The 15165-nt window shown below is 43.2% G+C and overlaps 1 protein-coding gene across 15 annotated transcripts in view; it reads right to left on the bottom strand.

Annotated features, from left to right (window-relative positions):
• The window catches only part of TANC1 (tetratricopeptide repeat, ankyrin repeat and coiled-coil containing 1), a 243278-nt gene that overhangs the window by 61933 nt on the left and 166180 nt on the right, over window positions 1-15165 (bottom strand). For 11 of the 15 annotated variants that reach the window (XM_023259370.2, XM_045034837.1, XM_045034838.1 and 8 more), the window contains one exon: window positions 2399-2662. The exons of 3 other annotated variants lie outside the window; for them this stretch is intronic. In XM_023259370.2, coding sequence (XP_023115138.1) covers window positions 2399-2662 — 264 coding nt within the window. Of the gene's footprint in view, window positions 1-2398; window positions 2663-8552; window positions 9483-15165 lie in introns of those variants that run through there. One more of the 15 variants, XM_019838144.2, reaches the window with a different exon arrangement.

Below are 15165 nucleotides of genomic sequence, written 5' to 3'. Positions count from 1 at the left end.
TGTTAAAGGCTTCTCCTCCTGTTTCCTAATAAAGGAATGAGGTGCCCATGCCACACATTTGATGTAGTATAAAGTAATAACCTGACTGCAGCATTTTAAACCAATTCCGCTCCAACAGATACCTTTACAAAGAAAATCTCTGTACAGTGAAACAATCTCCAAACCTAGCCAACTTATTTTTATAGTCTTTGACGTAAGAAGTTTACTGATTTCATTGTATTAGACACAACAGTGAACAGACAACCACAGTTCTTTGTAACAGGCTCACTGACAGTAAAGGCTGGCAACCTCAGGAACTCACTTCCATAGGCTCACTCCCTGGGGGAAGGGGCAGGCAGGTCCCTTGGGGCAGCTGCAACCAGAAGCCTGGTATCGCCCTTCCTTCATCTGCCAGTCCTTACTCTTGCCCTCATGTGCCAAATGTACTCACTTGATGTTTCCCAAATGGCAATTTGTGTTTGCGTGGATCTTCAGATGCAAATAATTCCCAGGGACTGCAATATATGGTCTGTGACATATTATTTAAGGCCTTCTAACATTGAGGGTTGTTTACTACCCTGTTTGTAACAGCTGGCCTTCTAATCACTAGACAAAGTGCTACACATGGTCTATATGACCTGAATCTTTTCTTTTCAATGATACTGGAAAAGTCTTGCCATTACTTTTTATTATTATTATTATTTTGTTTAATATGAGTTGCCATTACTTCTTAACTAAGGTCCAGTTTCAGGGGTAGGAAGGCAGGCAGTGAAGTTTCTCCCAGACTCCTGCTTGTTAAAAGGTACCATGAGGTAAGGAACTTGCTTATTTCCTTCTAAAACAAGCTTTCAGTTTATAAAATTTGCAACACAGAAGAAATGAGCAAACCCATTAGGCCAGGCAGCCACGCTCAAACCCAGAGGTAACACCCTCCCATTCCACAGGAGGTCTAGCTCAAGTGCGTACAGAGACGCTAATGAATAAGCACAGCAGAAATCAGAAAGCGCTGCTCTATAATCACCGCAGTCTCCTGGAAAAACTCAGCTCACACCCACTGTCACTCCACATGCCAGGAGATCACATGAAAGAACATCAGGCAGAAAACATAACCCCAAATGGGGTGCTTCCAACACTATTAATGTATTAATGCATTTACTAATTTTAAAATAGCTTGATTAAATTGAATGCAAGTTTGCTATTCTGTTGAAGTCAATAAAACTATCAGGTTCTGGGATCATATAAAGGAATCGTTCATCATAACTAGGTAGATAGACACAGTCTAAAAGGCCTTGGGTGTAACACACTTTGCTGTATGTAGCAGGATAGTGGTGGGAGGGCATAAAAGCTTTCGGAAGAACCATCACTCAATACGCATAACGCTCCCCAGTATTTCTCTCTGGCAGACGTGCCAAATCCCTCTTCTGGAACAAGGCCATTTACTTCCTTTGAAAGTGAATTAGAGCTGCGCCTCAGAACTTTTCCATTAGGGCCATTTATGTATCAGCTGCTTCAGAGTTCCACTGAAAAAAGAATGCCCAAGAACAACCAGTCTGGCTGGCCACATCCCCAAGGAACAGTAGAGAAAAATCGTTTGATGCAGGGAGACAGAACCTGGGAGTGTTAGTAGAGGGGGAATTTTAGTGCTATATTGGTAACAGAGAATAACTGCAACAAGGTCATCTTCTAAATTCAACCCAGGAGCGTGGAGTTTAGAAACTCGGGACCATCAGAGCAGGCAGGACAGCTTGGATGCAGAGTTCCTGTCTTCGCCCATCCCAAACTGCTCTCCTTGTCTGAGGACCCCGATTGTCAACTAGCAACAGTCACCCCTTTTGTATCCCCTTCTTGTTCCAGCTGACCCCATTCCACTAAGGAGTGCCTGTCTTTCCCGTTTTCATTTCCTTGACTGACAGGCCGCACTTGGGCTGCTTATGGCTCATGCTGTGAGCTCCTTTATAACTGAAGGATACAGCAAGAGGACCTCCTATCTGTATGATGAGCCTCGATTATAAAAAAATTAGTTTGAAAGTTGGATTCAAAATTCTTTGAGTTGGTATTAACAAACTCACTGTAAACGACCCCTGTTTACCAACATATAATAAGAAGGTACAAATTCACTCAAGCTTCAAGTACCAAAAACAAGGACAAAATTTTTGGTACTTTCTTCCTTCATACACGAAGTGCCATAGAGTCTAAATATTAGATTTAAAGAATTCCAGAGTGGAAGGATCAGTTAAAGACTATAAGGACAGCCTTATCATGTTTACAGGTGGGTAAACTGAGGCCTAGACAAGGTAAGTGCCTGACCCACGATCACAAATCTGGCTTGTGTCTGGACCAGATTCCCAAGTGGAGAGGGTGAGCATGGGGCACCTCAGACCCAGTGAGATAACCCTTCTGGAGAGAGGCATGACCTTACCTGCAACTGAGTTGGGCCGTGGCATTACTAGCGAGCTGGAGCTCTGAGAATAAGGGACTGGACCATCTCCAACTGAGGCTTCAGTTTTGGGCAGCACGCTCTCCGCTGACCCAGGGGGCTCCTCTTCTGCCACTGGGGAGCAATTATCTGCCCTGCGATCATGAAGCACTCCTTTCTGTACCCCTAACCTTAGGCTTCCGTCCTTATTCCATTCCAAACTGGAGCCACTCCGGTCATCATTTTCGGATGAACTTGTAATTGTGGCTGAAATGAGAGACCAAAATACTTTGAAGGAGGCCAGGCACAGCTGGGGCTGCTGAGAGTTAACACAAGCATACTGCCCTCCCCGTGATCAATGAAACTTTTCCGGTCCACACAGATTTTTATCAAAGTTATGTTTCATACAATGTATTTTGGTACATTAGAAGAATGTTGCTTATCACGGGAAATAAACTAAGTCATTCTACCAGGGAACAAAGGCTGGTAAGATAATGAAAAAGCTGTCTAAAAGTATCTGAGAGTTAACAGTAAACCTATGTAATCTAGAGATGATATATCCCCTCTTAAAGATAAATTTCTCACAAAAGAATTCATATCTCATTAAATTCCTTTGAACCTATAAACATTTTTTTTTCCAAATTAGCATTTGTATATGGGGCAGAGGACACGGTGATACAATGGTTAATGCAGAAAAGATGCGGGAGAGATTCTAGAAGAACAAAAATACAATTATAAAGTCAAGCAGAGAATTTGATCCTTAGAATTAAACTTTATAGCATCTGTTCAAGATGAATCAGAAAGAATGACATGATTTTATTCTCCTTTAGCAGCATAGAGTGGAAAACCTCCCAGCACACAGAAAACACAAGCATGGGAAGGGATGCTTGACTACAGAATTTAACCTTGAAGAAAGAAAACCAGCATGGAATACCATCTTGGCAAAAGAGGAGGAACATGATGTAAGAAAACAGCAATATTCACCCTACATGGCTTCTACCAATAGCCACTTCTAATTTAAAGACCTGAGCCCCTTGCGAGCACAGGTTACTACAGACCCAACACTGGCTTGTGTCCTAGAGAACAAGGGCCATGTCCTCTGCTCCCTTTGTGTTTCCTGTTTGGATCTACACAGTCTAGGCCCGTAAGTGAGAGATTCAATGGGATGTGGCAGATCAGAGTGTGGTATAATAGAACTCAGCCACCTGGATTAAGTTACTTCATCAATATAACCCGGATGATACATACTATCAGCAGGCTGGTGAATGAGCTGCAACAGGCTTATCTAGGATCAAAGGGTCTGAGAGAGTTTTGTTTTGTTTATTTTTACAACACTCTTTAAGGTTTAGAAGACAAAATAATTTCCTCGCTGTGACAGAAGACATTCTGTCACGATTCTAAAAAGTCCTTTAGTCCTGCTGCTCCAGTGTGGACTCATTATCCACTGCTTGTCTCCCTATTTAAAAACCCCTCCTACACACTGGAGCCTCAGAGTGTCTACCTCCCTTTTCTGAAGAGCACAGCCCCTGGCACATACTAAGCGCTCAATGAATAAGCAAATGAACAAACTTCTCCTCCAGCTGTGCTCAGAGACGCTACATTTAATCTTACGGTTATTGATTCAGGACTTGATTTTCTGTCTCCAACAAAAATCTAAGCTGATTTGGGACAGGCCCACCCCAGGGTGTCTGCCATTATTCCCAACATTTCCAAGTATTCTATCCACATTATTAAAACTGGTATCTCCATCTATTTGGAATCAGTCACAGCCCTGTGTGTTTTTTTAAATGGACCATTCATATGCACATAAGTATGGCAAGCATGACTCTTTCCACCCTGAAAATGCTGGTGATGATCGTAATAGCAGCCACTAACATTTATTTCAGGTTACTATATGGCACGGAGTGTGCTAATGCTTCATAGGAATACTCTATCAGTGAGATCATTGCTTATTAATTATTATTAACTGTAATCTTGTTAATAAGCTGTGATTGTTACAGGCCTTCCTTTGTTAGCCCACTGTTTGGGACTCAGAATGCTCTTGCTGCAGACATAATTAGTTAGGTTCCCAGGCTACCCCAATATCTAAGTTACAGGAACAGTGACGGGGTGGGGGGAGGGGGACAGCAGGGGTGGAGGTGATTTGTTTGGTTTTATTTTGTTGCTGCTTTATTTGGGGGCACATACTCTTAAGGTCAAAAATACAAAGAAAGTCAGAGTGAGGTTTCTCCTCATTTGCTTTCCCTAAGCACAACACACATCAGAGTCATAACCCCAAAGGTCTGAGTCCTAACTCAGTCCACAAGCAGTGTGATCAGGGACTGGGATGTCCCTCGTTCCTGCTACCATGACAGCACCAGAGGCAGCAGAACAGAACAGGGATGACCTGGTCAGGGGTCCTAGATTGCAGGGACAGGCTGGCAGTCCCATTCTCACTGTTCAGCCACAGGTGCCCAGGTACTGATGAGTGGCAGGAAAGTGGGTGCAGGAGGAAAACACTCAGCTGCAGGAAGAGTAGCTGAAAAGGGAAGTCCAAAATGGGGTTGCCATTTCAAAATGAGGGTAAGTTCATAATGTATTTCTAAGTAGGAGACTCTCCCAACTGCCCTCATAGTGTTCAGCTAAGACACACATTCCACCGTGCAGGCAGGCAAGAAGTTCTCCAGCCACAGGTCCTCCCACTAAGACTGCCCCCCTTCACAGTATTCCTCCCTACGTTGCAGCACCAGATGCAGCCCACACAGCTTGAAGCCCCACAGTGTAGCCCCACAATGAAGCCCTGACACAGAGACAATGGGGCAGATCCAGGCCCAACAAGAGCAGTTTTCCTGTATGACCCAAGAAGCACACCGGATAGGGCAACAACAAAGTCGCCAAGAAAGAGAAGCTGGTTCTTACAACAAATGACAGTCTACTCAAAAATACCTATTTTTCTTCCAGGCTAACAAATTCAAATGCCTCATTAAGTTAATCAGTCACTTTCATGTTAACAGGCGCACACACACACACACACACACACACACACACCCCTATGGCAGCATCTCCACTCTGATGACTTTACTTATTTGCTTGAGCAGCAAGCAAAAGTTTATTAGAGTAAAAGATTAGAAAGGAAGAATAGTAGGAAAGCTCTCTTTACAGAGAGTGGATACCGGGAACTAAATGCCCACTATGATGACTTAAAAAAAAAAAAAAAAAGCACCACCTGAAAAAAAACTAAGTGACATTTGATATTTTCTGGAGATTTGGATCTTTCAAGTTCCCTAACAACTCAAAACTTCTAACATTTTATTTCTTCAACTCGTACAGATGCCAGCTTTTGTCAATTAAGACTGGCCATTATCACTCAGACAGGGTCTCTACCATTCTTCCAACACAGAGTATTCTGTTAAATGAGTGATTTCACAGAATTCTGTTAAATGATTAAACCTCAAGTTTTATCAAGCTAGGAGATTAGACTTTGCTTCTCACAATTTAGTATTAAATTCGGTTTGGTCCTGCTCACTGATTCAACCGTGCTACTTCTGACTCTGCACACCATTTGCAAACGCCTTTTAACCAGGGACGGCGTGTTCTCATTCCTATGTAGTAACAGCACTTTTAACCAAACCTACTAGCACAAAGGGCTACGTGACTTCAATGCACACTCAAAACATGTTAGGACATATACATGATCACCACAGCGCTTAAGAAGGGGTGGACAGGCTAAGAACCATCAACCCACTTTACAGATATGGAATGCACTTGGGAAAGACTAATCTCTCCTTCTCCCCCCCCCCCCCCCCCCACCTCTCTCACACACAAACACACACATGGTTAGTGGTAGGTCTAACACCGGCCTTTCTGACTGCCTACACAATATGTATTGAAACTCCCCTTGCCTGACACAGCTCTCAATAAGCAAAAGTTCTCTAAGTGTGCGTGGCTAAAAAGTACTTTGCAGTTCATGAACTTTGCCTTGTTAAAAACAGTAGCCCTCAGGCAGGGGCTAGCAGAGAGAAGCCAGTCATGGGCACACGGCAGCCAGGAAGTGGAAGAGACATTAAATGTTTTACTATATAAAGTACTACAATAAAACTGTATTCCTTTCCCTTCCCAGCTTTCCTGCACCCACCCTTTTCTTTGCCTATTGAAGGTTCTTTGATATATTGAATGTACACTTAAAATAGAATTTTAAAAAAATCAGTGTTAAGTCCAGGGCCCAGTAAGTAGTTCAGATGGATCTAAATCAAGTTACAGTTTAAAGGAACAATAAGAAGAAAATTAAAATGACTATAGCATTAGTCCAGAATTGTTGAGGAACTAAAGGCCATATCAAACAAGTGTCCCAAACAGCAGAATTTGTCTCCCTTTGAGGTGGAGAAAAGACAAGATGTGAAAAGTGCAAAGGGCTTCGGTTCAAATTCTCCCCTTCCGAGGACCCATAAGGGGTAAGCACCTCCAGGCAGAGTACTAGCGATGGGCACATTTTTGTCTTTACCTTACAGACATCATAATTAGGTATCTGACTGTGTCTCTTTGTACAGGCTGCTAGGAATCCTAAACCTTTCTGCCCACTGAGAAGCAAAACGAATCAAGTCTTATGAACCTGACTCCTGACTTCACCCTTGTTTTGCATTTTTATTTTTTTAAATTTAAGTATAGTTGACACACAATGTTACATTAGTTTCAGGTGTACAACGAAGCAATTCAACAACTCTGTATTATGTTGTGCTCGCTGCAAGGAAGCGTGGCTACCATCTGTCTCCATATGCTGCAATACGATTGCCTATATTCTCTGTGCTGTGCCTTTCATCCTCATGACTTATTCAGTCCTTAAATAGAAACCTGTATCTCCCATCCCCCTTCATTCATTTCCACCCCCCCTCACCTTCCCTCCCTTCCACTCTTTCACTTGCTTTTATTTTCTTTCCTCAGCTCATATCATCATGGGGAAAAAAAATCTTATTTTACTAAATGTCTATTTGTAAGCATTTCAAATCCACTGGGGAGGGATTAAGTATAAAGCAGCCTCAGGAAATAACAGCAGTGGCTAACAGAAATATAATAGTGCTTACCATGTATGGGTTCTAAGACCTTATCATATGTCAACTCGCTGAATACTCCTAACAGTCCTACAGGCAGGAAAGCTGCATACGGCCTGAAGCCTTGTCATGGTGCCCCACGCCGTTCTGATCATGCCACACTATCAGAAAAACTGGAGCATGTATCCCAAACCCATGTATTTACAAATTATGTACATGCATCACCCTAATTTATTCTAATACAATCATACACCAAAAAATATATTTTGAAGAGACTTTTTAAAAAGCCCACAAATTGACATTTGTTTCAAGCACTCCACAGACGGTCTTGTGTTCTCCAATTTTCAAAGCCAGGGCTCTATAAAGAGAGTCCTTTGTCCTTCCTTGGGTTGTGGACAAAATCAGATATAAGGACATGTATGTAAAGTGCCTCACATATCATGAATACCCAAGAATGTTTTCCTCCCTACACAACTGAAAATAGAGTAGCATTGAAAAAACAAAGAAACATTTTCAACTCCTATATTCACTATGATGATTGACACAAAGTTTAAAAGTTAAAACGCTCGACCAATGAATTAAAGATCAAACAAGAAAAAGACATAATGGTTGCTTAGAAAAGTGGGAGGCGGGAATGAAAAAAGAAAATCCCAGCTATACTATGGATACACCACCTCCTTTGACCTGCCAGCATGAAGATCACTAACAACTTTGGAAAGAGAAACCCGAGTCTAAATCAGACTGGGTGAAGGGCAGAGAGAAGAGTCGAGGAAGCACACGGTGCCCAACGCCCTGGTCCTCCTGGCCTGACAGGATTCGCTTCTTCCCTTGCTCACCCCCAACAGCTTACACGGTTCGCAGCTGCTATGCTGTATTTTGCATCTCCCCAGGTGACAAAGGGAAGGACTGCATGGATGAAACCAGCCTGCCTGAAACCTTCGGACCAGAAACACCAGACTGGGCTTCTCCCTCAGCCCCACCTGCAAAGTAACCAACCACACAGCGAACAGAGGCAGCTCACCTGGAGTGACTGCTTTTACCTCCCTCAGCCTGGCGAGGAGAGGACTCCAGGGAAGGCACTCAACCTAACTCGTCCTTGCCTGGAATGCCACAGGGAAGGTGGCCTGAGTTACCTTTGGCTCTCAGGGACTTTCTGGCTTCTCCTTCCACAACTTCTGATGGACAACGGCTTGGCCTGTATAAAGCACTGCAGAGCCCTGCTCCCCTTCTGGATTTGCACACCGGCACTATGCTTTGGCTTGTGGCAGACAGATCTCCGTACCAAATCTCCAGCTCAGTGCTCATGGCATTGCGCAAGGCATGCTCTGTTATGACACGCAGGAAGGCCAAGGACCCAAGCCATGGTTCACAGCTGTATTTGTGAAGTCCCTTAGACTGTGGAAACACCTAAAGGATCAGTGGGCGCAGGGCACTGGCAGAGTGGAGGACAGACCACACTGCCTAAACACAGTCTGACACAGCAGGTGACAGACTCCAGAGAAAAGCCTGTGGATTTAAACACCATGAAGTTTTCTAGCGATAACACCCAATGCCATGCTTAGGTAAAGCTTCACCTAACCTGCATACTGAAGGCACAGACACTGGAGCTTCTGACATAGTCCAGTGACTCCCCAGAATTGTGGACTCTTCCAGAAAAGAGCACAAGGCACCACCAGTAGTTGCTATTATTATGCACCTACAGCATACATCTTCCATCAAGAGGTGTCAATCACTGCCATGTTTTAAACCCTTTTACAGTAATTGATAACTTGCCCAGGTCTCCAAGGGCGGAAGACCACTCTTTGGTTCCACAGGTGGACAAGTTTGGAAACAGATACTGTACCTGGGCTTTATTGTAACGATGCTGAAGAAACTTGCTGCTGGTACACAGTAGGTGCCAATAAATGCCTGCTACACCAACAGAACAGCCTGAAGAATCCAACTACACTGTGAATACAAGTACTACAGCAGGCATTCTGCTGCCTCGAATCATCACGAAGGATTTCTTTCCCACATTAAGTATATTACCAAATTATATATGTAAAGGCAAATTTTCCTCCTTCACCCAGGAGATTAAAAAGAAAAAGCTTCTATAATTAAGGATGATTTTTTAAATTGCAGGCAATGTAGCAAAATGAATATTAACACACATCTCAAACACTCTAAATAGTTATTACCAAATCAATTTCAAAGCATTTCAATTTAGTAGCAAGCAGGGCAATACAGGTGGCAACAAAGCAGTATTAGCATAAAATCAAAAGGGCAGGATTTACAACAGGTTAAAATGAAAATAAAATACAATTAATTCCTCTTTGTAGGCCTCTCTATGCATATGATCATCTCCCTTGGGACACAAAGTCCAGGAAATAAAAGGAACAAAAGGTCTCTAGCTACCTCTGGAATCACTCTCATTTTACAAGCCTAGGAGGGAGTTGAGTCACAGGAAGATAAAAGTCAGCCCACGAGAAACTTTTTTTTTAAATATACTAAGCTACTGGGCAGAAAACAAATATTATCAAACTCTAGCAAGCACCAGCAGGATACTAATCAAGTACCCAGTATTTCTTGCAAGCCACGTTTGCAAAAGAAATGTTTCTGTGAAGGTATGCCCCTGCCTAAATTTACACCTGCCTTCTAGCTTCAAAGGGAGAAAGAGCAAAAACAAGCTGCACCACACCTCCCCGCCAGAGAATGGGGAAAGGCAGCAGGAAGAGCCTAAGTTCTTTACCCTTTTCATATTCTGAGCACTTAATCTCTTGAAAGCTATCTGGCCTGGTGGAATGTGGTGGCTCAGGTGTTGGGAAGCTGGGCAGGTGAACAACACACCTGCTCTGTGTGGGACACATGCCCAGTGGGGGAGATGTGGATGCGGTCCACTCAGAATAACCCTCCTCCTTCATGGAGCTGTCCTAATACCAACTCTCAACAGGAAACAGATCTGGGATACTACGAAAGTAATTCGGAGACTATAAATGTCAGCAGGTACAAGGAGACAGCAGAAGAAGGGCCTGGAAGGGACAGATGACTAACTTTTAATGGCCTCTTACTCAGCCAGAATTTTTCTAATTGCTACCTATAAGTCCTTCTCCTGGGCACATCTATTATTAACGCATAGGAAGGATTATTATTTTGTTTTTAAATCGTGATAGGAAAGCTGGGTTTTGTTTCTCCTCCTCCAATATGCATTCACTTTCTTCCTAAAGAGAGAAATAACCTATTTTCTTGAAATACACACACACACACACACACACACACACACACACACACCACTGATCATGATGTGGGCACAGACAAAAACTAAACAGTATGTTTAAATCAAAGTGCTTGTTAAAAATAAATAAAAAATAAAAAATAATCAAACTGGTATTCACACGCATTCCAGTGAATACACCTACTTCATTTTTTTCTGAGCTGAAATTAACACAGTTTGCAAGTTCCATTTGTTAACAGTGGAAGTAAATTTATTCAAAGGAGTGTCACTAAGAAAAAATGTGTTCTCAGGCACGGAAGAAATCCTTTAAGAGCCACTTCTTTACAGAGTTTTCCCTTTAAAGCAAGTTATTAAAAAGTTACCTTATGCTGATTGAGTATAGTTTCACATTTAGAAGGTCTTCACACTGCAAATTTGAAAAATCAGACACTAATTTCTAGGTAACGCTAATGATTTTACTATCTACAGAGTAGGAAATTTTACTTTAAAAAATATATGTGTTTGTAGGGAATTCAGTTACTCCCCATCCAGCTGTCAGAGACAGGATTTGTGCATGACAGAATTATGATACTTCTAAAGAACATCATAAGAACGCGGGGCACCTGGGTGGCTCAGTCGGTTAAGCGTCTGACTTCTGCTCAGGTCATGATCTTACGGGTCATGGGTGCGAGCCCCACGTCAGGCTCTGTGCTACCAGCTCGGAGCCTGGAGCCTGCTTCAGATCCTGTGTCTCCCTCTCTCTCTGCCCCTCCCCTGCTCATTCCCTCTCTCCCTCTCTCTCTCAAAAATAAATAATAAAGATTAAAAAAAATTAAAAAAAAAAAGAACATCATAAGAACTTGGACCTCGTCAAAGTAGGGTGAAGTGAGACTCCCCTCTGTAGGACACAATAAAGCTGGAACAGAGGGCAGAGGATCTGCTACCCTCTGACCTCCACACAGAAAGATTGGAAGGGGTCCAAGAAATTCTCCTAACGGTCATTATTCTGCCCTCTCCCCCACTAAGCTGTTCCCAAAAAGAAACTTCTCTTCACCCGCAACATGTCAAAACCAGCAGAAGCAGAAGGACACCCCACGGCAGCCCTCACAAGGCTGTGTGAGCATGTGGGAACGGAACCTTCCCTTCATGGCATCTGCTGAGCAAAAACATGTAGATTAAGTATAATCGGCAAGATGGAAATCAGCTTACACAGTAAGAGGAGGGCCAGGAATTTCTAAGGATGGGTTAAAACTATTTGAAATTTCCCCTAAGTGCCCTATATAAACCGTGCTAATACTGTGCATACAATTCTGAGCTCCATATGGGCGCCTTATTAAGTATAATCGGCAAGATGGAAGTCAGCTTACATAGTAAGAGGAGGGCCAGGAATTTCTAAGGATGGGTTAAAACTATTTGAAATTTCCCCTAAGTGCCCTATATAAACCGTGCTAATACTGTGCATACAATTCTGAGCTCCATATGGGCGCCTGCAGCTACCTTAAACTACACAATGCCACAGCAACTGTGTGCACGGGCTGACAAATCTTAAACAATTTAAAGTGGAAAATTAAATGGAAATTTCCTCCCTGCTCTCTCCAGGGCCTATGGAACTTTAGAACAGGGATCCCAACCAGCCCATGACAAGCAGCTGCCAGGCCTTCCAAAGCAGGAAGCCAAGGTAGCTCACCTTCATCATTACCCATTCAGATCACTGTGTTCTTGAATATTTTACTCTGTTGAACACTTAAGATGCCTAAAGGCTGCTGTTCCCAGGCTACACCTTATAAAAACAGTCATGCTCCTCAGGTAGATAAAGCACACACGCCACCCCCAGCAATCACAAAACCACAACTGAGTCACAGATCCCTGCTCTGTGATGAGGCCATGAAACCTGCATACCCTGAATTAATTCAGAAGGAAGCACTCTGCCTCCTCTGGCCCCACCAATCCTGCCTCTTCAAAGAGGTGTGGCTAGTCTGCCTAGAGAGGAAATACTTGCTTTTTTCCCCCTTCTCCTCCCTACCACACCCTCTCCTATATCCCTTGGCAACAGGTTCTAGTTCTGCAGGTCATGGAAGGAGAGTGAACAGAGGAACATTGTCCCCAGCAGTGTTTCCCTCTCAGCCGCCTACAGTCCTCACTCCCTGCAGAAGATCAGCTAAGGCAGTAAGAAGCACAATTTCCAAAGCTGGGGGTCTTCTGTGAAAAATGGATGTACACTGCCTAATGACTAACACTTCATCTCAATGGTCACCATTTTTCATGCAAAGCTGAGTTAAGGGAACGTGTCTGACTGGAGCCAAGGAATGAAGGACAGCCTCAGTGACATGAAACGTGTCATTTAACTTTAACGACAAGACAAACATTAAAAGATGTGACAATGCCAACTTGGAATGGGAATACTGCATAGCTTCTTTCAAAACCAATTAAACATTCCTTCCTTTGATGCAACTTGATAGTGGCAACAATTCTTCCTTAAATTCTCATTCCCAACACCATGCTAGGAGCCCAGTAGACAGCCAGAATAACATAAATAAGGACCACTCTCCATCCATATGGAGACAAAAATAAACAACAAAACCAGAACAAGTAAATTAAAGGAAAATACTGAGGTGCTATGGAGAGCATATGATAGGAGGTCTAACCAGTCTGGGATTGGATAGAACTGTACTTTTGCAAGTACTAATTAAGAGCCTTGGTATTCCTGCAGCTCAATTTCTCAATGACACGACAGAAAACAAAACCAGCAACTTTTCTTTCCACTCTTTACAACACTTTTAGGGGCACCTGGGTGGCTCAGGCAACAGAGTGTCCAACTCTTGATTTCAGCTCAAGTCATGATCTAACAGTCCTGGGATCGAGCCCTGTGTGTTGGGCTCTGCGTTGGGCGTGGAGACTGCTTGGGATTCTTTCTCTCCTTCTCTTTCTGCTCCCTCCCCTGCCCACATGTGCATGACCCCCCACCCCCAAAATAAAAAAACCAAAAATAGAACACTTTTAAAATTGCACCACTGTATCTCAACAAGAGAGAGAGAGACAGAGAGCAGGAGGAATGAATAAATGAATGAAGGTCATTTTCTGTCACTGAAAAAGTTTCTGTCAAAACAAGAAACTGGCTTGGTTATAATTAGAGGCATGTAAGGCCAAAGGCAGATCATTTCATGAAAAGAGAAAGGCTATCCCAAAAAACTGTAGCACTGACCAACTCCTCTTCTGAAGGAAGGTAAACTATGGATGAGAGGACATTTCAGAAGGGTGAAGAATGCTGTAAAGGAAGTCAACTGGCTACCGCAGAATACCAGAGACCCATTAGTGATGGACAGCGCAGAGAGAGGGTGTGAGGACAGAAGTAACACTGGGGAAAATTAGTTGACCTAAACAGTAGGTGGGGAAGTGGAGTGAGGAGAGAACAGGAAATCAGTAGAATAAGCTCACTGTAAGGGCTTAAAACTGAGTGAAAGAATGTAAATTTGCTACAGAAACCTCAAGCCCCCATTTTATTTTTTATTTTTTTAATGTTTATTTATTTATTTTGACATAAAGAGAGAGAGAAAGAGAGGGAGGGGGAGAGGGGCAGAGAGAGGGAGAATCCCAAGCAGGCTCTGCATGGTGCATGGGAGCTCAGAGCCCAATGCAGGGCTCAAATTTGTGAGATCATGACGTGAGCCGAAACCAAGAGTCGGACGTTTAACGACTGAGTCACCCAGGTGCCCCATCAAGCCACCATTTTAATGAAATGTCCAGAACTAATCAACAGAGACAGAAAGCAGACTACTGGACAAGTGAGGCTAGGGGTGTGGAGGAAATGCAGTGTGACTTCTAATGGCTACACGGTTCTTTTTGGGGTGAGAATGTTCTGAAATCAGATGGTGGTAATAGTTGCACGCCTTTGAGCAGACCTAAAACTGTTGAGTGGTCTAAATGGGTGAATGCTATGACATGTGAGTGCATCTCAGTAAGACAATTAAAACTGCAGGAAATGAAAACCTACTGGAGAGCCTGAAACAAGTGAAGACTGAGGGCACGGGCTGCCGTCCTTATGCAGAGGGCCCCTCAGAAAGCTGCAGTGAGGTCTACATCGGGGATCTCACAGGTCTTCTGGGGCAATCTCCAAAATATACAGTGCATGAACCTGCAACTTGGTTTTGCAAATTACACTTGAAAGAAATAGAAGGTGACTAAAGAAAATAAAGGAGCTCAAATGTCATTCCCTTTAATTATATTCTAATGTGGAAGTAAGTGAGGTTCAGTCCACTTACTTAAAATGCAAAATACTCCTCAAAGACATGTGCGTAACTCAGAAAAAGGGAAGGAACTGAATGTTCAGTAGAGCTGAATATTGTTCAACAGCAGCACAATGCTGGAGCACAGGAGGGCCCGGACAATCCATCCAGTGGTCCCACATGTCTGTTATCTGAAAGGCACCAAGCTGGACACCTGAGACACACAGGTGTCCAACCCCAACTGCAAAAACATAAAGGCACACTTGTCTGGGGTAAGATGTAAAAACAAGGGCTCTTAAATTCCCAGTTGATTCTAATGTGCATCTGGGACTA

The sequence above is a fragment of the Felis catus genome, chromosome C1, assembly GCF_018350175.1.
Source record: "Felis catus isolate Fca126 chromosome C1, F.catus_Fca126_mat1.0, whole genome shotgun sequence".
Classification (NCBI taxonomy): Eukaryota; Metazoa; Chordata; class Mammalia; order Carnivora; family Felidae; genus Felis; species Felis catus.
The sequence above is the reverse complement of the archived record's forward strand: the minus strand, read 5'-3'. Positions and strand labels throughout refer to the sequence as shown.